The 20760-nt window shown below is 35.9% G+C and overlaps 3 protein-coding genes across 14 annotated transcripts in view; all 3 read right to left on the bottom strand.

The window, feature by feature from the left end:
- phldb1b (pleckstrin homology-like domain, family B, member 1b) overlaps window positions 1–3846 on the bottom strand; it is a 71138-nt gene extending 67292 nt beyond the window's left edge. For 4 of the 12 annotated variants that reach the window (XM_026282544.1, XM_026282545.1, XM_026282552.1 and 1 more), the window contains exon 1: window positions 3525–3846. In XM_026282544.1, the coding sequence (XP_026138329.1) occupies window positions 3525–3629 (105 nt within the window). In that variant the 5' untranslated portion in view covers window positions 3630–3846. The remainder of the gene's footprint in view (window positions 1–3524) is intronic. The other 8 variants (XM_026282547.1, XM_026282558.1, XM_026282548.1 and 5 more) reach the window with 4 other exon arrangements.
- A 1825-nt stretch (window positions 3847–5671) lies between these two features.
- arcn1b (archain 1b) lies at window positions 5672–14424 on the bottom strand. The gene is made up of 10 exons (XM_026282542.1): window positions 14217–14424; window positions 12857–13120; window positions 12579–12758; window positions 12271–12473; window positions 12027–12191; window positions 9324–9489; window positions 9061–9208; window positions 8852–8960; window positions 6913–7117; window positions 5672–6823 (listed from the first exon to the last, which is right to left on the bottom strand). The coding sequence occupies exons 1-10, from the start codon at window positions 14217–14219 to the stop codon at window positions 6734–6736; spliced, it is 1533 nt and encodes a 510-aa protein (XP_026138327.1). The 5' UTR covers window positions 14220–14424; the 3' UTR covers window positions 5672–6733.
- Window positions 14425–15772: 1348 nt separating this feature from the next.
- cryaba (crystallin, alpha B, a) lies at window positions 15773–17917 on the bottom strand. Its single transcript, XM_026283129.1, has 3 exons — window positions 17674–17917; window positions 16853–16975; window positions 15773–16462 (listed from the first exon to the last, which is right to left on the bottom strand). The coding sequence occupies exons 1-3, from the start codon at window positions 17860–17862 to the stop codon at window positions 16271–16273; spliced, it is 504 nt and encodes a 167-aa protein (XP_026138914.1). The 5' UTR covers window positions 17863–17917; the 3' UTR covers window positions 15773–16270.
- Between the last annotated feature and the right edge of the window lie 2843 nt (window positions 17918–20760).

Here is a 20760-nt window from a genome sequence, read left to right as displayed (position 1 = left end):
AATTGTCTGTTTATCTATCAATCTATCTATCTATAATATTTAGCCTGACTTTGAAATAACAACTTGCCATTATGAGATCCTGCAAAACAGTTGTCACAACTATCACATTTCATAATTATGAGAAAAAAAAGTCAAAATTATGTCAAAGGTCATGATTATGAGATACCAAAAGAAATGATGACATAAAAGGTCAATTATGACATAACGTAGAAACTGAGACAAAAGGTCTTAATATACCCTTCATAATTATGCTTTTTTTAATATCTCATACTTATGACTTAGTATATCATAATTTTGATCATTTCAAATGTTATGTCATGATTACGATTTAACAAACATTATTATTATTAATTTATTTTTTTATGTGGCAGAAATGGCTTCTCCACGAGTTAAGAAATGATAGGTCCTGACCTTATGGAAATTAACCATGGTTTTACTACAGATATATATACACTCACCTATAGTATTATTAGGAACACCATACTAATACTGTGTTTGACACCCTTTCGCCTTCAGAACTGCCTTAATTATACGTGGCATTGATTAAACAAGGTGCTGAAAGCATTCTTTAGAAATGTTTGCCCATATTGATAGGAAAGCATCTTGCAGTTGATGGAGATTTGTGGGATGCACATCCAGGGCACGAAGCTCCCGTTGAGATCTGGTGACTGTGGGGGCCATTTTAGTACAGTGAACTCATTGTCATGTTCAAGAAACCAGTTTGAAATGATTCGAGCTTTGTGACATGGTGCATTATCCTGCTGGAAGTAGCCATCAGAGGATGGGTACATGTTGGTCATATAGGAATGGACATCGTCAGAAACAATGCTCAGGTAGGCCATGGCATTTAAACGATGCCCAATTGGCACTAAGGGGCCTAAAGTGTGCCAAGAAAACATCCCCCACACCATTACACCACCACCAGCAGCCTGCACAGTGGTAACAAGGCATGATGGATCCATGTTCTCATTCCTTTTACGCCAAATTCTGACTCTACCATCTGAATGTCTCAAAAGAAATCAAGACTCATCAGACCAGGCAACATTTTTCCAGTCTTCAACTGTCCAATTTTGGTGAGCTTGTGCAAATTGTAGCCTCTTTTTGCTATTTGTAGTGGAGATGAGTGGCACCCGGTGGGGTCTTCTGCTGTTGTAGCCCATCCGCCTCAAGGTTGTGCGTGTTGTGGCTTCACAAATGCTTTGCTGCATACCTCGGTTGTAACGAGTGGTTATTTCAGTCAAAGCTGCTCTTCTATCAGCTTGAATCAGTCGGCCGCATACTGGATGTTTTTCCCTTTTCCCTCCATTCTTTGTAAACCCTAGAAATAGTTGTGCGTGAAAATCCCGGTAACTGAGCAGATTGTGAAATACTCAGACCGGCCCGTCTGACACCAACAACCATGCCATGTTTAAATCACCTTTCTTTCCCATTCTGACATTCAGTTTGGAGTTCAGGAGATTGTCTTGACCAGGACCAAACCCTAAATGCATTGAAGGAACTGCCATGTGATTGGTTGATTAGATAATTGCTTTAATGAGAAATAGAACAGGTGTTCCTAATAATCCATTAGGTGAGTGTATATATAGGTAAGGTAATTACCAATTGATAAACCAAGGTTAACACAAATCAACTATGGTTTAACAATAGTTTAACTATGATATTTGTTGTAGTAAAACAGGTTGCTACACTTCTACTATGATAAAACCAAGGTAAACTTCATAAGGGCGGGTCCCTGGAGAAGAATGTTTACTGGTCAAGAAAGTTTGCACATTAAATTACACATCTGTAAAAGAAGCTGTGAGGAGGATTGATAGAGCCTCTTAACAAAAGTAAAGTATTCTTTTTTTTTTCTTAAAGTAAAAGTCTTTTAACAAGCACAAAAGTAAGGGTATAAAAACACTGGGTGAAGATGCCTTTGTTTGCCTGAGGAGATTAATATGGTAACAGTTCAGTAGCCACAGTAGGTTATAGCCTACAAAATGTATCTAAGATTAACTCATTGTTTTTGTAGACCAAGGAAAATACTAAGGTCAAATATATTCACATCATAAGGTTACTTATTACGTTTGACACGAACAGCAAGAAAAATCAACTGCAACTCAGAAAAGTATCTAAGTGAGTATGGAGTAGACCTACCTACAATAATAAACATCTGTGTGACTCAGTTTGGGAAACTTTCTCCCGAGACTGCAGTTTGCTTTTAATTAGACAAGACGAAAATAAATAATATGATATAACTGTCCCTATATGACTGAACAACAATTCAGAAAACACCTTTTCATAATCAAAACCGTTACATTCCGTGTGCTCATACAATACTGAATGACGTGGCAACAGTGCCCTCTAGTGACTGATCAACACGTCATTAAACACCGAATACCTCCAGATGAACTACATGTAGGTTAGTAACCCTCATCTCAAATCTCACTGTTTCCTTAAAGAATCTAGAAAGCATAAAGAAAAAATAAAGTTGAGACCTTGCCAACTATTCACTCTTGCCCCTTTCCTAATATAATACGTAAGTGTGAAATAAACCTGTGGTAGAAGCACTTAACTCTTAGGTCACTAAGATTGCTGTTTGTTCTGTTTCTCCCCAATGAAATTCCTCATGCTCACTCAGAATGCGTCTCATTTCCTGCTGTGTGTCTCACATGTTAAATGTCCAGCTCAAAGGCTTGTCACCACAGCGGGGGAAGCAGGGCAGCTGAAGGGTCAGTGACAGGTGTGGAAGGATTGAACTCTCGCTCTCACTTTTACTGCGGGAAAATGTCCCTGTCATGGCCTCGGTAAGAAGACGATTATTTAGTCAGCACCCGAAGACCCTAAACCTAAACCAGTATATGGCTTTCATGGTATGTCCAGCATGCAGATAGATAGATAGATAGATAGATAGATAGATAGATAGATAGATAGATAGATAGATAGATAGATAGATAGATAGATAGATAGATAGATAGATAGATAGATAGATAGATAGATAGATAGATAATGATATATTAAGCCACAAGTATGAGACTTTAAAAAATCATAACATTAAGTACCATATTATCACTATATCATAATTTACTTGTTGTCATAATTTCTGATATTCATTTCATAATAATTATTTTGTATATCTTAATTTTTACTTTTGGCTGATAATTATTACAGAATATCAATTTATGTCGAATTGTGTTAGTTTTGACTTTTTATGACAATTGTTTTTGTTGCACGTTCAGCTTATCTCATAAATATATGATTTGGGTGGGTGCGGGGATTATTTGCCTGTTCTGATCATGCAAAAAAGTAAACATTTCAACTATATTCCATATATATAAATTAATATATTCCAGACTAAAGATGAGACAAATTCAGGAACCCAAATATAGAAAACAGAAACCATGAATTAACCATGAATTCCACAATTCACACATCACATCATACACAAACCCAAAAGCATCACATCATACAAAACCCCACGTGTCCAGTTATTGACACTTCTGTCAGGGTTTGTGGCTTGGTTTCAAAAATAAAATGAAACTAACCTGAAATCGGACCTTCTTGAGCAACATGTTAGAATCCAGGATGGCGGATGCCTTTCTGCTCTCTTGTTGGGATCCTGATCGTTCAGTACATGTCGTATTTCTCATTAACCAACCTGGACGAACGGCCTATTTCATCAAAACACACTGATCTGACCTCCTGCAAATTCACAAATCATTAACTCCATAAACTTAATCCTTTGTAAATAATTAAAATGTCTAATGAATCTCAGACTGATCCTAAATTCCCATGTAAGTTCCTAGCCCATGCTAGTCCCTCTGCCCCCTCTCACTCCTCCATGTGATCCTTCAACAAAGCCTGGCTCAGTACTTATGTTTGTTCATTCATCCCAAAAAAGAAAAAAAAAAGAACCACCCCCTTTTATGACCGGGATATTGGTCATTAACACCCCTCCTCTTTTTCCTCAAGCCCAAACAGGGATAGACCTCCCTTCCTGCTCTCAAGGGAACCATATGGTCACCTAGCGTTTTGTTTGGGACAGTGTGAGAACTACTGTCTGTTTACATCAGAGCAACCTTTACCACACATCGCTCCCTCCAGACTTCACCTCTTTATTCCTCCATTGCCAGAGATCAGATAGGAAATTAGGTCAGGACAGATACAGTCCCTATCCGTGCGGCCTACACCCTTCAGTCCCTTCATCAAACCCACAAATCAGATGTTAAATCTGCTTTCTCAGCGCCGCCCTAAAACATTCCTTGTGGATTACAGGCAACATCAAACATTGAGGCAGATTCAAGCAGATAGACTGTTTAACAAACAGATCATTCCTGTAGATGTGGGTCACACACTTCATGGCCTTCAGCTGACTATGATTTAGTAAAATATGCAGCAACACAAATTTATGAGTCAGCATGTAAACACTGTATCAAGTTTGAACCATTTAAAAACCCAATAAGAGATAACATGCAGGTTAACCTGGCAGTATCACTAGGGATTCAACAATATTGCATTTAGTCATTTAGCAGACGCTTTCATCCAAAGCGATTTACACAAATGAAGACACTAGAAGCATTAAAAACCACCAAAAACCAATAAAAATGATGTTGTCCAATAATCAATAATGCAATATAAAAATTCTGTATTATTTTTCTAAATTCAAAATGTATCAAACTGTTTAATGCATCACAGCCAGTTTTATTTTAATTTAATTTATATACTTAATATTATTTATCGTATTGTCATTTGGATTAGCTTTTATTTTTAGTTTTCATTTGTTTCAGCAATTGTATGTGCTTGTCATTTAAATCTTATTATTATTTCTATTTAGCTTTCGCTAATTTTAATTTCAGTTTTAGTTTGAGTAATTTTAGTACTTCATTTTAAACATTTAGGTCAATTGCAAGGCAACATTTCAAATTTTCTTTCAAGTATTTCATCCAATATTTATATGCAACAAAACCAGTAAATTTTTGGAAAATGAGATTTATTCATCATTTGAAAGCTGGATAAATAAGCTTTCCATTGATGTGTGGTGTTGTTAGGATAGGACAATATTTGATAGAGATACAACTATTTGAAAATCCGGAATCTGTGGGTGCAAAAAAATAAATAAAAATAAAAAATAAATAAAAAAAAAGATTGAAATATTGAGAAAATCACCTTTAAAAGTTGTCCAAATTAAATTCTCAGCTGTGCATATTACTACTCAAAAATTAAGTTTGATATATTTACGGAAGGAATTTCACAAAATATCTTCATGGAACATGATCTTTACTTAATATCCTAATGATTTTTGGAAATATTAGAAAAATCTATAATTTTGACACATGCAATGTATTGTTGGCCATTGCTTCAAATATACCCATGAAACTTTTATAGTCCGGGGTCACATCTTATTCCAGCTAAATTTCGATTACTGAAAATGTCTTTTAATAGTTTTATTTAACAATAACAACACTGATCGCAGAATTTAAGATAAAAAGGAGAAGTTTGAAGATTAACTCAGAAATGATATTAAATGTTGGCAAATGTAAGCAAAATAGAAAGGAAAGGAACATGACAATGATGTCTTTAATGCATTGGGCTAGGGATTTAAAATGACCCCCTAACACATATCATGCAGCTACAATACTCAAAATCCTAGGCAGAACCACATATTAAGACAGAAAGAGCCCAGAAAATACACTTCAGTTAAATCTGACTTTATTATTGATTAAAGATATTCATAAGTATCATACAGCAGAATGGAATGTCGTAACCCTTCCTTTGGCTTGGCTTTCCATAATCACCTTTGAGTGTGCGTTGATAAATGTATTACAAAAAATATATATAATAATAATCCATTCTTAATAACGTGGGAAGCCAGAGATAACATATTTTCCTGTTTAGCCAAATAAATGCAGCAATCAATAAAAAGAAAAACAACAACAACATTTAAACAGATTATGTGTAACATTACTTACAAAACAGAGAATGAAAAAATCCTCCTGTTTAGATTATTATGCAAACAAATGATTACATAAATATAACTGCACCAAAAGAGGGGGGAAACTAAAAGGCAAATATCATTCATGCTTTTTCTTTTTGATGTAGACAATGAGAATCATATTCACTAACAGCTAAACAGCAGAGGTGTCATTTTAAAGAGATGAAAAATAAGGAGTCTGAATTTGGACTGCACATTTAATGCAGTGTCAGTTCTTATTGCACAAGCACAGCTGATTTATTCAGCACCCACACATTCATTTGGTACTACAATATTAGGTCTGTTTCCATATTAGGAACCAGCATTTATTCTTTGATGATTAGAAATAAACCCAAATTGCTAATGAGCTGATCACTTGGTTTGAAAAAAGGTCAATTAGGTTGCAACTCCAAACAAAATCCTTGCAACAATTATTACGTTTTCAATTAGAATCTATCTCTTTGAAGGGTCAGGAGGATTCATACAGGCTTCTAACGCGTCTGCTGTAGGATGACACTGATCTTCCCTTGATGTCTACGGGTGCAGTGCTTTATTTTACTCTCTTTTGTCTTTTCTGGCAGGTGTAGCTGACTGCACGTAGTACTTGAGCAGCTGAAGGTCCAGTTTATATAAAGGTTGATTATTTTCCTTTAAGACAAACAGAAACACAGAAGTACTGCAGCCCATGTGAGAGAAAGTTTTGAGTGCTCTGTTGATGCACAGCACGCTCTCGGATCTGTCAAGCTGGCTGGCAGGTTAAAACGATCTTCCACCAGGAAACATTTACAAAATCTCATACTTATCCACAACAAAAGACGTCTCTAAGGAGAATTTGACTGGACCGCCTCCTTCTATGTATGTCACTTTGGCCACCTGTGGAAACAATGGATATGAAGTCACTTCCTTTCTCACGAGAGCTCAATTTTGTTGTCGGTTTGTTCATGAAAATGTGCATAACTTGCCTGAATGTCACAAAAGTTTCGCTTGGAGACAAAAGAAACATGGATTGGGAAGAAGTCGTCAGGTTTGCCATTTATACTGAACTCCAGGCTGCCACTCTTGTTTTTCTCATCGATCACAGGAAGTGACCATTCCAGGATGTTTTTCCTGCTGTCATGGTTATACTGCCCATCCAGATCACCGACCACAGGCGCACCGACACCTGACCTACATGATCACAAAAGACAAGGTTTGTCTATGGATTTTGATGTTTATGAGTATTTTGCTAATTGAAAATTATATTAATTATTATTATTATTATTAACCATACAGTTCAAATAGATGCAAAAAATACATCATATATATATATATATATATATATATATATATATATTAGGGTTGCACGGTTTACCAGTAATACGGTAGTATCACAATACTAAGGGTTCAAGGTTCCTTATATACCATATATGGTGTTGTGGTCTTTGCAACATTCTTTCCAACGAAGAATTTTGATACGTCCATTAACATGACGACATCTGCAGTCTGTTCTCGTCAGCCCTTTATTAATTTATAATGTTAAAATCAGCTTTAGTTCCTAAACAATATTTGTGTTTTGAACGAATCGGGTGTGAAAATTGTTAAATGAGCCATTCACAAAGTTTCGTGTGAGTAATCACTTGCTTTATTCCTGAAGTGACCAGACGTTTCTTTTGAATGGCTCCGTCAAAAAATAGTTTAGAAAGACTGCCACCTACTGGATGTAGTAGTTATCCATTTAAAGGTAGTCCATAAAATATTTTTTTTTTCAGCATTTCTTATATATTTCATGTATTTGGCATTTCATATGTAAAACTTCATATATAAAATAAATATTCATTATTTATGCAGTTGTAATTGCAGTGTCACTTAAAGTGCAGCTTCTGTGCCAATTCTGGAGTTCTAAAGTGTATTTTGCTTACACTGATTTCATCTGATTAATAAAAAAATTTCATATCACATTTATTTTTATTTTATTAAATGTACAGTACTAATATACAACATAAATGTAAACATTTTCTGTATTCCATTGTATTGAAAAGAATATTAAATGGGCAATTGAATAGAAATTATTTTTTATATTCAAAATTGTACAGAATTCAAGTACCGTATTTATCGGACTATAAGTCCCACCTAAGTATAAGTCGCATCAATCCAAAAATGTCATGACGAGGAAAAAAACAAGTCGCACTGGACTATAAGTCGCATTTATATAGAACCAAAAACCAAGAGAAAACATTACCATCTACAGCCGTGAGAAGGCGCTCTATGCTGCTCAGTGCTCCTGTAGTCTACACTGAAGACATAGAGCACCCTCTCACGGCTGTAGATGGTAATGTTTTCTCTTGGTTCATTTCTCTTGGTTCATGTCAAATTAATTTTGATAAGTCGCCTGACAGCCAAACTAAGAAAAGAAGTGCGACTTCTAGTCCGGAAAATACGGTAATTAATTTAATATTGTTTCTTATTGTTTTTCTTTTTTTTCAGAATCAGGAGCATGCTGCCCTAACTGGTGCCCAAAGCCACACAGTTAACCCTGCCACCGGCAAGTCGCAGACCACCATCGACAGCCTCTTTGAGAAATCCAAGAAATTACATTCTTAATGCATTGTTAACTGAGAAGAGTTTCAATTTGCATGACTTCCTTACTGTACAGATGGAGTACATGCATGACACATTTTAATTAGTTGCTTCATGAGTGTTCTTGAGTTTTAGACATTTTGCTTCATTTTGTAGATATGAATTTTGAAAATTATGAAATTTTAATAAAATATGGCATGGTATCGATACTACTTGGTATCGTGATACTTCAGCTGGTATAGTATCGTAACATTTGTTTATGGTATCGTGACAACCCTATTATATATAGATAGATAGATGGATAGATGGATGGATAGATGGATAGATATCTGAATAAGCACTTACGGCAGAGGGATAGTAATGACAACATCATTGAGTTCAAGCCCCTCGTCCTGAAGCTCATACTCGATGTTGACGTCACAGCCGCTTCCACTTTCTGATGGCCAACAGTTAACTGAGAGCACAAAAGTACATGCATGATTAAAATGTTACTGAAAGTGCAGTTATACTAAATCCTTGAGTTCAATAACTTCACTAAGTCAGTCAAGACTCACTGGTTAAAGGAATGAGGGACTCATCTGTGCTCTGTAACCTCCATTTCAGAACCCCCAAATCACTGTTGAGAGGGAAGGACTTTTCCTGGTTTTTCAGACCGATCAGGGACTCGGTGGTGAACAGCTTTTTATCAACATGAGGATGAGTCTGAAAAACAAATCAACCTATGTGAATCACATGGCCAAGGCAAAATACTTTTGAAGGTCACTGAGAGTGCCGTGTTCTTTTCTAGAAATATCAGACTTGTGTCACACACACACACCTGCAGTTGGGCGCCCTTCTTGTCATTGTTGTTGAGGAGTATTAAAATGCGGCCATTTTTTTCATCTGAGACTTTCAGAGTGATCATGCCCAGAACCTCCATATTCTGCAGCCCACCGTCCCGACCACAGGTCAGAGAGATCTTCTCCTCCACTCTCATATGTACACTGGGAATCGGCACAATTAGAAAATAAAATCATTATTACATGAAAATACAATACTGTTCAAAAGCTTAGTCAATAAGATTTTATTTATATTTTTGAAAGTTTCTGCTAAACAAAGCATTTTTTGCTAAACCAGTAATATTGTGAAATATTAATATTAAAAATAATATTTTTCAGTTTAATATTTTAAATGGTGCTGTCAAACGTTTGTTTAAATAATATATGTGTGTATTGTGTGTGTGTGTGTGTGTAAATCATTTTTGGTTGGGTGAACTATAACTTTAATAATTAATTTTCTTGGTTGTTATTAGGGGTGTCCATGGTTAACCGGTTAACCGATTAACCGTTAAAAATTGCGTAACCGATTGAAACATTTTGCTCGGTTAAGTGACGTCAATGGCGTGCATTGAATTTAGTTGTAATACATTTTTGCACCACCAGAGACCGCCAGAGCGCTCCCAGACATTTGTAATGTCCACAAGAAGTCGTAATTTTTTCTAATATGAAGCGGGCAAAAAAAGTAAAGCGTTGGAGCACTTTAAAATTGAGAGTGACGGGGCAAAATGCAAGTATTGCAATACAGTGCTTAGATATACTTCAAGTACAACCTCGTTGTTGTAATCTCAACAGCCAACACCCGGGCATCATTAGGCCGGTCAGGATGCGTGGTGAAAGCATCTCATCTGCGTGGCGTGTCTGTTTTTAATTCGGCTCCCATGTTAACAGGTTAGAGCTTGCCGACTGCCTGCGTGAGACGCGCGGCTCAGGCGCGGCTCGACGCGTGCATGCTAGAAATAGAACCGACGCCTTGTTGGAAGCTTTCCATGTCATTTTGTACACAAATACATATTAATTCATGACATTTTGATATTTGAAAGTCTATAAGTTGACATAAATTCAGATATAAATGTAATTAAAATAAATAATTATCGATTTTCAAATATTGTACGTGTCAAACATAGTCATAGTCATAGCCTTAGCGAGGCGGTCGCGGAGCCTGCTTGTTACCTTTTGCCTTATACATTTTAGGCTTATTCTCAAATTCAGATTGTGTTAATGGGCGGCATTATTAGGCAGTTTTAATAGGACAATTTGACCGGTGAGATTAAATTTTGTCTGACATTTCTTTTTTTTTTTCGGTCAATGTCCGGAAATTACTATGGTTATGGTTACTATGGCACACTATGGTTAACAGAGTATTAACCGCTAAGGGCCTCGGTTAACGGTTAATGAAAAACTTGAAAACGTGCAGCCCTAGTTGTTATTATTATTACTATGAAAATATGAAATGATACTCTTAGTAATCAACTAAAACTGCCAGTAGGTGGTGGTAAATGTCTTAATGATTAAGTCATCGAGTCATTTATTCATTCGTTTGATTCGTTCAAATGGCTGATTCATTCAGGAGTGAAGTAAATGGTTCTGTATGAATGGGTCACTGAATCATTAGGCTTGTTCGACTTGAAGCGGATCCTCACCATCAGATCGATGTGACATCAAACCCCAAAAGCTTAGAGAGCAGACGGCTACTTGTTCAAAAAACTTGTACTTCAAGTAGAAGTTCTCCTCGCATTTTAATATTTGGCCACGTGCAGAAATTTTTATTTTGAAATCACAATGTACAATACATGACATATTTAGACATATGTTGATGTATTCTCTTGTGTTGGCAAAGGTTTATAAATGATTTACGACACAAATCTAATGAGATAAGTTTTTCCAGATGACGTTAACCAATTCAACTTCACAGCATATACAGAAGAAGAGTTTAGCCCCTTTTACAAATACTGTCTTTACTGGTAAAGTTACTATGAAGAGAACGTGTGTGTGTGAACAGGACCTTTCAAAAATCCAGGTAAATATGTTCTGGCAATCATGTCGTTCTTATGGAGATGACATGATTACTCTGAGATTTTTACAAAGCCCTGCTGCCTTATAAATAGCTTTCCTATGTAAATATGTGGTAGATAGACATCTTTGACCATTGTGCCTCGCAGCTTTTTGTCGCGCTTCTCCATTCATCAGGGCTGCTATCTCTCAACTGCACTTCTCATTTTTATAAGAGCAAAACATTCTGATTGGCTAGTAATGTTAGTTTGGTTGAGAGTGAAAGCTGCTCCTCTCATACCATTGGTAGCTGAACTCATGGACTCGAATGTGAGATCAATCAAGATTTTTATTTTATTTTTTTATGAAGGATTATTCTATTCTGCATAAGTTAACATCTGAAGTGAATGTATGTCGGATTGCACAGAATATTGAGGGGAAGGTGCCAGAGCTGCACCTGACAGAATGTGCACTGTAGCACAGTACTACGATATTTCTTCAAAAGCAGATCGAGGAGACCTTTTAATCGTCCACGATCAAAAACTGTCACATCGCACACCCATAAAGCGTGTTAAGAGTGGTACATTTATTCATCGCACAGACCAGTTTTTTCGTAGCACTTTCTCTACAGCCCTGTGTAAGTAACTTTGGAAGTGTAGGTAACATAGAAAGTGAAATGTGCCAGATGCTGAACTAAAATGAGTACGAGATACCTCTCTATATTCACTGGAGGCTGAAGGACTTTAGATGCCTCTGATGCCTTCCTTCCTGCAGCGGATGTGATGATATTTTCTCCTTCTGACTTCAGTTTGTCTACAAAGTTATCTACCTCTTTTCCTTTGACACCCAGCTTTAGTGCTTTACTGGACCCACTCGGCCTACAGGAAGAACAGGACAGATTAACTTCTGTATGCTTGTGTATTTAGATACATCATAGACCACAGTTAGTGCTTATACCTGACTGGAGCAGGAGCCACTTTGGGCTTCTCTGGCTCTATTGTATCAGTGATGATGGTGGCCGATGAGACGCTGCTCATCCCTGAACTCCCAAAACCTCCGAAGCCTGGCGATTTCTTTCCGGAACGTTCAGCATCTTGTCTTGCTCGCTGCAGCTCTTTAGCCTTGCGTTTCATCTCAGCCTTTGCTTCTCTTTCTTGGGTCTGTTACAGTGGAAAATTGAGAAAATTAGAGTTGGTTCAATACAAACTTAAAGAAGTGAGTAATTTAGCTGTGGACATTTCATTAAACTTGAGTGAATGTCGGACCTCTCTGACAGCCCTGAAGACCTTCTCTTCATGCGAGTCCATCTCAGTAAAAGTGCGAATCTGGGCCAGGTTAACGCTCTCCCGGTAGCCCAGAGCTACGATCTCATCAAATGCAAATATGAGATCAAAGCAGTGCTCTGAGATCTCGCTTTCCTCCAGCACTCTGCAATATTCAGGGATCTGAAAAAAGAAAAAAAAAAAAAACACACAGAAATCAATCACTTATTCAAGACAGATCTAAGAATTGCAATAATTGGAAAAATTTAACTAAGTTTTACCACTCGGGAGAAAAGCCTTAGTGTCTCCAAGTCCTCCAGAATGTTGCTGTTTTTTGTAGTGATCAGAACCATGTAGAGTTTCTCCAGGGGCTGGTAGACATAGCGCACACTCTCCGTTTCCACAAAAGTGTGCTGCTTTCCTGTATTCATCAGTTTGGGAAAGGCGGCCAGAAGACCCTCGACACGGGTTCGCGTCATCTCTACGAACTGTCGTGACACTAGGGCTTTTCCTGCCTTAGTGCACACCGCCGCTGCCAAGAGCACCTGAAAGATTTGAGGGATGTTAAAAACCTAATTAGACTATCTATCTGTAGACATCTATTTCAAGTATGCAAACTTCTGACTTGTAGATTAAGATCAATGAGTCAATATCAATGCAAATTAAAGTATACCATTGTCACTGTAAACTAAAACTAATATTCTTTTTTTTTTTTTTTTAAATAAAAAAAGCTGAACTAAAATCAAATAATATCAAAAGTTAAAAAAAAAAAAAATCCTTCATCTTAAACTTAATTTTGTATATTTTGCAAAACTATTTTGGCAATTAAAAGAAATAAAATGATTACTCAAATAAAACTGAAATTTAAATAAATTTCAGCTAAACATAACTATTTAAGAAAATTCATTAAAATGACTAAATTAGATTGCTAAAACTAAAATTAAAATGAAAACTGAAAATATTAAAATAAATTCTAACTTCAAAATATAAATGCTATAATAGCATAAAAAAAGTACTAAGACAATGAAGTTTTACACTTAGCAGTAAAACATGGGTTAAAACAAAGACAAAAAAATCACTTAGATTTGCATAACTAATTTTACATTAATAATATTATAGAGAAATGCATTTATTTTTTTATTTTTTTATAAATCCATAATTACCATTTGTGGATATATAGCCTAGGTTTAATGATCTACATGTGATTAATATTCTAATAAACATCTGAACTGTCAAAGTCAGTCAAATACAACCTGTTATCTGTATAGGCATTCAATATAAATATTTTTAAAGACTAAATAAAAGGCACAATGTATTATATACACGTTCTGTCATATAGACAATGACATCTATTTAACGTAACGTTACTTTCCTTGAGTTACTTAAACTGTAATTATCCTGATGACAACACAATTAGCTAGCTAACCTTTAGCTGGCTAGCCGTATCATATATCAAAGACTATCTAGCAACGTTTGCTTACTTATATAATCTTATTTTATAACAAAAACAGATGGGATAGACACTGTATAGTAACTGACACTAGAAATTATGAAAACAGTTTTACACAGTAGGAGTTATAGCGAGCTATAGCGCTAGCTGCTAGCTCCATCCTGCTAAATACACAAAACAAACAATCATACCATTTCTGTTCCCTTTCAGACGAGGATCTGTCAGTGGAGTCAGTCACGCACACCGTCTGTCAAGCTGTTTCTACAACACACAATGTCAGAGAGGTGACTGATGCTCTGTTTTAACAGTAGCATATAGCTTGACTCGTAATATTGAAGAAACAGAGCCACGTCTCCAGAGTCCAACCGGAAAAAGTTGCGCCGTGTCAGAAACAGAAGAGAGCTGATGAAGGAGAGATGGCGACATCTAACGGCGGAGAACCGCTACTGCGCATGCCAACAATAAACTCCACACATACAGTACAGTACTTGGAGACTGATTTCATTGTATGAATGGAAAGTTAAACTCCAAAAATAAAGATGTATTGAATTGATGATCAAAAGTTACTGTAAAACATTTATAATGTTACTTACATTTGTATTTCAAATAAATGCTGTTCTTTTTAAACATTCTTTTCATCAAAAAAAAAATAATAATGAATTTTCTATTTATTTATTTATTTGATTGTTTCCACAAAAATATTAAGCAAATCATTTCTAAAGGGTTAGGTGAGACTGAAAACTAGTAATGCTGCAAATTCAGCTTTGTATTACAGGAATAAATTAAGTGTAATAATATATTGATATAGTATATAATATAATGACAAAATGTAAATGTAATATTAAAATCATGTTAAAATAACAAAACATTTACTAATAAAAAAATATTTTGACAATATTACAGTATTTACTGTAAAGAAAAAAAAGTAGAAGGAAAAAAAAACATTGTTCAGGGGATGAATTGTGAGAAATAAGCTTATTTTGTCTTATTTCAAATCATTTTGTCACTTTGAGGCCCCTTGGATGTTTTCTGAGGGCCCCGTCCTGATAGTTGAGAACCACTGAAAGAGATTCTCTGCTAGGGAAAGAGGATTTTATTTATTTAGAGTTTATTTTGATTTCTTAAGCAAAACTTACAAAGAAAAGTGTGAGGTATTTTTATACAAGTTTATGTAGTTTTTAAACCATTTTAAAAATTGTTGACTTTAAAAATAAAGGGTTTAAAATCTTAAAACCAAATGTTTCTATTTTGAAATGTAACATTCTATTGGTTAAAAAGACTTGGAAAAGACTAAATAATCTGAAGAAGACCAGATGTCCTTCCCTGAGAGGGTAATAAAGAAGTGAAACAACCATTTATATATATATATATATATATATATATATATATATATATATATATATATATATATATATATATATATATTATTATTATTATTATTATTATTATTATTATTATTTTATGCTGAGAGCAGCTACTACGAATGTCACACTTACTTGTTAGTAGTAACATGTCACTTTAAGAGGTATGGAAAATAAAATAAGCAGCACATTGGGAAAGACAGTGGACTAAATAAGAGAAATGAATTATTTCAATAACTACAGTACACCCCTGCCATCAGCAATCCAAACTTCTGTCCACCTGTGACAATCAAAAACTTGATGATCCATGGTGTCTTCTTACACCATTGAGTAAGACAGTTTATCTTTCTGTGTCACAGAATCAATGTCTACAAGCATCACATATATATGTTTACAAGGTCATCTTTATTACTGTCCATTAAGTGCAATAACATCAGCAAAACACATTGAACTTGGTCTGTTGGTTTTAAGCCCAGGATCAAATAAACAAGGGCAGCATACTTTACATTCAGATGAACACCATAAGCTGAAAAGTTCAATTATTCCATGCATTTCTCAGTATTTTGACCTGTTAAAAACAGAGGCAAGTGCTGGACAACATCCCACTTCAATACTGCTTGCTCTCAAAGCCAAAGTTACAACCACATAATTACATACAACGTCCAAATGTAAGCCATAAATATAACAAACCAAATCCAGCTCCAATGACAACCTGCGTTCACTGACCTAAAGCACTGACTTATTGCGTGTTTTGCATGATATTGTATTGTTCACAATGGACAGGTTTATTTCTGGGTATATTTCTTTGGGTCTGCTGTGTTACATGAATGCACGTAGTGGGTTTTGTTTGGAGATGACTGGCAGAGGTGCAGCTGTCAACATGTTTACTTCTGCGCTGGTGGCTTCTCTCCACAGGTGATGGAGATGTTGCGTTCAGGGATGTCCAGCATGTGGCGTGGTGTGCAGATGGTCAGCACACCATCAGAGGACAGAGAAGCGGTGATGGCACTTGGATCTACACCAGCGGGGATCTTGTACTTCCTGTAAAACTCCCTTGCCACAGTGCCATGCTCATCCTATAACAGAGTGGCGATCAGGGTTATGCAGCTTTTAGAATTCAGTTCAGAATGTTTTCTTGAATTTGAGGTAGAAAACAAACTAGAACTGTGATTTGAATTTAAAACGCAGAGTTTATGTAAAATGAAAGTTTAAACAAGAAAAATGAATGATGTCAGATTAAAACAAAGTTTGAAAGATTTAATATTTGAAGGTTTTTTAAAGGCTTTTCCTTTGGGCATAGCGATTCAGTTAAACTGCATTCAAACTGCATTCTATTATAGTGTTATCTTTTGCCTCCCCAATCTTGAACATCTAATTTCCAACCTTGTTTTTATAACGTAATATTACAAAAACTAAATTAAGTTCAAAATGGTGAATAAAATGAATGTAAGTTTGTGTTTTCTTACCAGCCGTTCGTCATGCTTCCCGTGAATCTCAATAAAATCATCATTGATCTTCACCATCAGTTCGTCTGGAGAGAAGTGCTTCACATCCAGGTTGATGACAAACCGATCTCTATCCATTCTCATCTGTGCGGGAGAATATGAAAAACTAATTATGCAAAATCGTATAGTTTCTAATATTGTGTCTGGCTTATTTGGAGTTAAGACTTTTAATTGTATGCTGATAAGTATAATGTAAATAACAATAATGTTTTGATATATCTTTACAATTTGACATGTTTTATATTTTAATATATTGCAAAATATAATTTATTCCTGTGATGGCAAAACCAAATTTTCACCAGCCATTCTTTCTTGCTGCTCAAGAAACATTTATTATTATTATTATTATTATTATTATTATTATTATTATTATTATTATTATTATTATTATTAATGTTGAAAACATTTGTTCTGCTAAATATTTTGTTCTTCTTCTCAGGATTGATCGATGAATATAGAGTTTAAAAGAACAGCATTTATTTGAAATATAAATCATTTGTAACATTATAAATGTCTTTATTGTCACTTTTGGTCAAAAAAATTGTACTTACAAATTTTTTATGGTAGCGTATACTGATATGGTAGCGTATACTGATCAATAGTTGAATAATATTATTTACTAACATGAATTAACAATGATGAATTAAAATAGTATACTTATTAATTAAAAATTGCTGCTAAAACAGTTTTTTGAATGCTTTACCTAATGTTAACAAATTGCATCTAAGAGTAAAGTGTTTTCGTTATGCCTATTTTGTATCAACATAAGAAATTGAACTCACCTCTGAAATGCCACTGTCCCACCAGTTTGGAAAACGCCAGAAATAAGGTCGATAGTAAAACATGTAGAAAGGTGAAAAAAGGTCATTGTCGGCTATGTGCTCTCCAAAGTACTGGTCATAAATTCGATAAGGGAAGTAGCCTGGGAACCAGGGCCGGCGGTTCCAGGGATGTTGGATAGAAATTTCCATTGTATCTCAATGAAGCGCCTGGAGCTGACAGCGGATCTGCAGCATGTTCTGCTGTGGGCCTGTATTTATGGCCCATCCATAAACCTTATGTCAGCTACCTACCCAGCTACCCACTGATCCATCTCCAGTTATGAGCTAAAGTGTTTTTTTGCTGCCTTCTTCCCCTCTGGCTCATTCCAACAAAAGGCTATTTAATCACCCTTCACTCTCTTTTAGATCATACAGTCTCAAACGCCGGGCTCTGAATAGTGTTAATGCCCCTCTGCTCACAAGCCTGGAAAAATATTTGCCTGGCTAAGTTAGAATGGTTCTGAGCAAAGCCACCTTGTCAACTGGCCACATCCCCGGCAAACTCTTGTGCCAGGAGGGATTCTGCCCCCCGTGCCCTGAATGGGACATGGCCAGATACTATCTGCTCCTTCCTGGATGCTCCTGGATCAGAGGAGAACTCAGGCATAAAGATAATATTATGCCCTGAAATGGACTGGATTGCAGAAATCAGCAAGACTGGTAATCCACTGTAATTCAGACGTGATAAATGAGTCCTCTCTGTGATAAAAAAGTCACTTTCAAACCATGAAAATTGGAAGAATAATGGTAAATGTGACCACACCTTTAGCAAAAATGTAGGCCCTTCAAATATTGTGTTGGGCAGTGGGTTGAAAATGGAAATTACAAACTATACCAAGCACAGATGACCTATATATATATATACTTGAACAAGCTGTGTTCAACCAAGTCTCTGCATTTCTCACACAGAACAACCTCCTTGACAGCAACCAATCTGGCTTTAGAAGTGGACATTCAACTGAGACTGCCTTACTCTCAGTTGTTGAAGCTCTAAGACTGGCAAGAGCGGAATCCAAATCTTCAGTACTTATCCTGCTTGATCTGTCCGCTGCTTCTGACACGGTTAACCACCAGATCCTCCTATCAACCCTACTGGCAAAGGGCATCTCAGGAACCACACTTCAGTGGTTTGAGTCTTACCTATCAGATAGGTCCTTCAAAGTATCTTGGAGAGGTGAGGTGTCCAAGTCACAACATCTAACTACTGGGGTGCCTCAGGGCTCAGTTCTTGGACCACTTCTTTTCTCTGTCTACATGGCATCTTTAGGGTCTGTCATTCAGAAACATGGTTTTTCATACCACTGCTATGCTGATGACACTCAACTCTACCTCTAATTCCATCCTTATGATCCGACGGTAGCTACCCGCATTTCAGCTTGTCTAACAGACATTTCTTGCTGGATGATGGACCATCAACTTCAACTCAACCTTGCCAAGACAGAACTACAGCAAACCCATCGTTTCATCACAATTTCACCATCAAGTAAGGCCAGAAGCCTTGGAGTTATGATTGATGATCAGCTGACTTCCTCAGACCACATTGATAAAACTGTCCGATCCTGCAGATTTGCTTTATTCAACATCAAGAAGATCAAGCCCTTTCTTTCGGAACATGCTGCACAACTCCTTGTTCAAGCTCTTGTTCTGTCCAGGCTGGACTATTGCAATGTCCTCTTGGCAGGTCTTCCAGCCAATTCTATCAAACCTTTACAATTAATCCAGAATGCTGCAGCAAGATTAATTAAAATAATACATGTCAAACACCTCTGTTTATCAATCTGCAGTGGCTACCAATAGCTGCTCGCATAAAATTCAAGGCATTGATGTTTGCCTACAAAACCACCACTGGCTCTGCACCCATTTACCTAAATATATTACTTCAGACTTATGTGCCCCCTAGAAGCTTAGTGGAATGTAAGTGGAATGACTTCCCCAACTCAATCCGAGCAGCTGAGTCCTAAGCCATCTTCAAGAACTGCCTAAAAACACATCTCTTCCATCTTTATTTGACCCTCTAAGTTTAGCACTCATTATTCTAATTCTATTCTTTAAAAAAAAATCTAACTACTTTTCTAATCTTTTTGTGTTCTATTTTCTTTTTATTTATTATTCAGTTTTGTATATATTTATAAAAGTCGCTTTGGATAAAAGCGTCTGCTAAATGACTAAATGTAAATGTAATGTAAATAAATTATATATATTATATAATTATAATCATATATATATATATATATATATATATATCCATCTATCCATGAACATGTTAATCATGACATCTATGAATGCAGTGGCAAGATGGGGTGAAGTTCAAATATAAGTGGTTAGACAATAAAAAAATACTGCAGTCTGACTGTAGCTTAACTTCTCTGAATTATAAGTAGCTTGTAACTTTACCAAGCTACATTTACATACATAATATAGCTTTTCCACCACTGGCCTGGACTCTCTGTAATCTCTTGCAATAATATGTTTTTCTAATTCCACTCCAAATCCATTGCCAATATGATCATCCTGCTCAGCATAAACTGGGATTGCAGCCATTTAGGGATAAATGGTTTTCATGCATAACCATGTCCATGGATCCTTTTTTATTAAAAGATAGATATAATGCATAAAGTAACATTTATATCTCTGTAACTGCACTATTTCATATATATATATATATATATATATATATATATATATATATATATATATATATCTAACATCATGATTCCAGTAATCATCACTTGAGACAGCGTGGTGGAACAGTGTTTTTCTCTGATTTTAAGATGACGTGGTCATACTCAAAATGCTCTTTCTCTCTGACTTTCACACACACAGAGACACATTCACTCCCTCATTTTGCCATAATACAACAGTATAAGATGCAATTCACACGGTGAATCAAGCACTTATCATAACCATTATGTTTTTGGTTTTATGGAACTGGTTGTTTAAAGTGTCTCATCTTCACACAGAGGACATATCCAGTCAGTATGGTTTACTGAAGACACCCATTTTTTCCATCCTGGCCACACCCACACAGCCCACCGCTCAGTGCGAAAG

Source organism: Carassius auratus, chromosome 15, assembly GCF_003368295.1.
Source record: "Carassius auratus strain Wakin chromosome 15, ASM336829v1, whole genome shotgun sequence".
NCBI classification, from domain to species: domain Eukaryota; kingdom Metazoa; phylum Chordata; class Actinopteri; order Cypriniformes; family Cyprinidae; genus Carassius; species Carassius auratus.
Note: the sequence above shows the minus strand (reverse complement) of the source record. Positions and strands in the feature narration are given on the sequence as shown.

What these genes read in the sequence shown, in the direction of transcription:
- arcn1b (XM_026282542.1), bottom strand. An exon ending in AGAAGGGCGCCCAACTGCAG is followed by an intron (nt 9,209 to 9,323) that starts GTGTGTGTGTGT and finishes TTTGTTTTTCAG; the next exon opens with ACTCATCCTCATGTTGATAA. An exon ending in GTCATTACTATCCCTCTGCC is followed by an intron (nt 7,118 to 8,851) that starts GTAAGTGCTTAT and finishes GTGATCATGTAG; the next exon opens with GTCAGGTGTCGGTGCGCCTG.
- cryaba (XM_026283129.1), bottom strand. Translation starts at nt 17,862, where the DNA reads ATGGAAATTTCTATCCAACATCCCTGGAACCGCCGGCCCTGGTTCCCA. An exon ending in GGGACAGTGGCATTTCAGAG is followed by an intron (nt 16,976 to 17,673) that starts GTGAGTTCAATT and finishes TCTCCCGCACAG; the next exon opens with ATGAGAATGGATAGAGATCG. An exon ending in GGAAGCATGACGAACGGCTG is followed by an intron (nt 16,463 to 16,852) that starts GTAAGAAAACAC and finishes ACTCTGTTATAG; the next exon opens with GATGAGCATGGCACTGTGGC.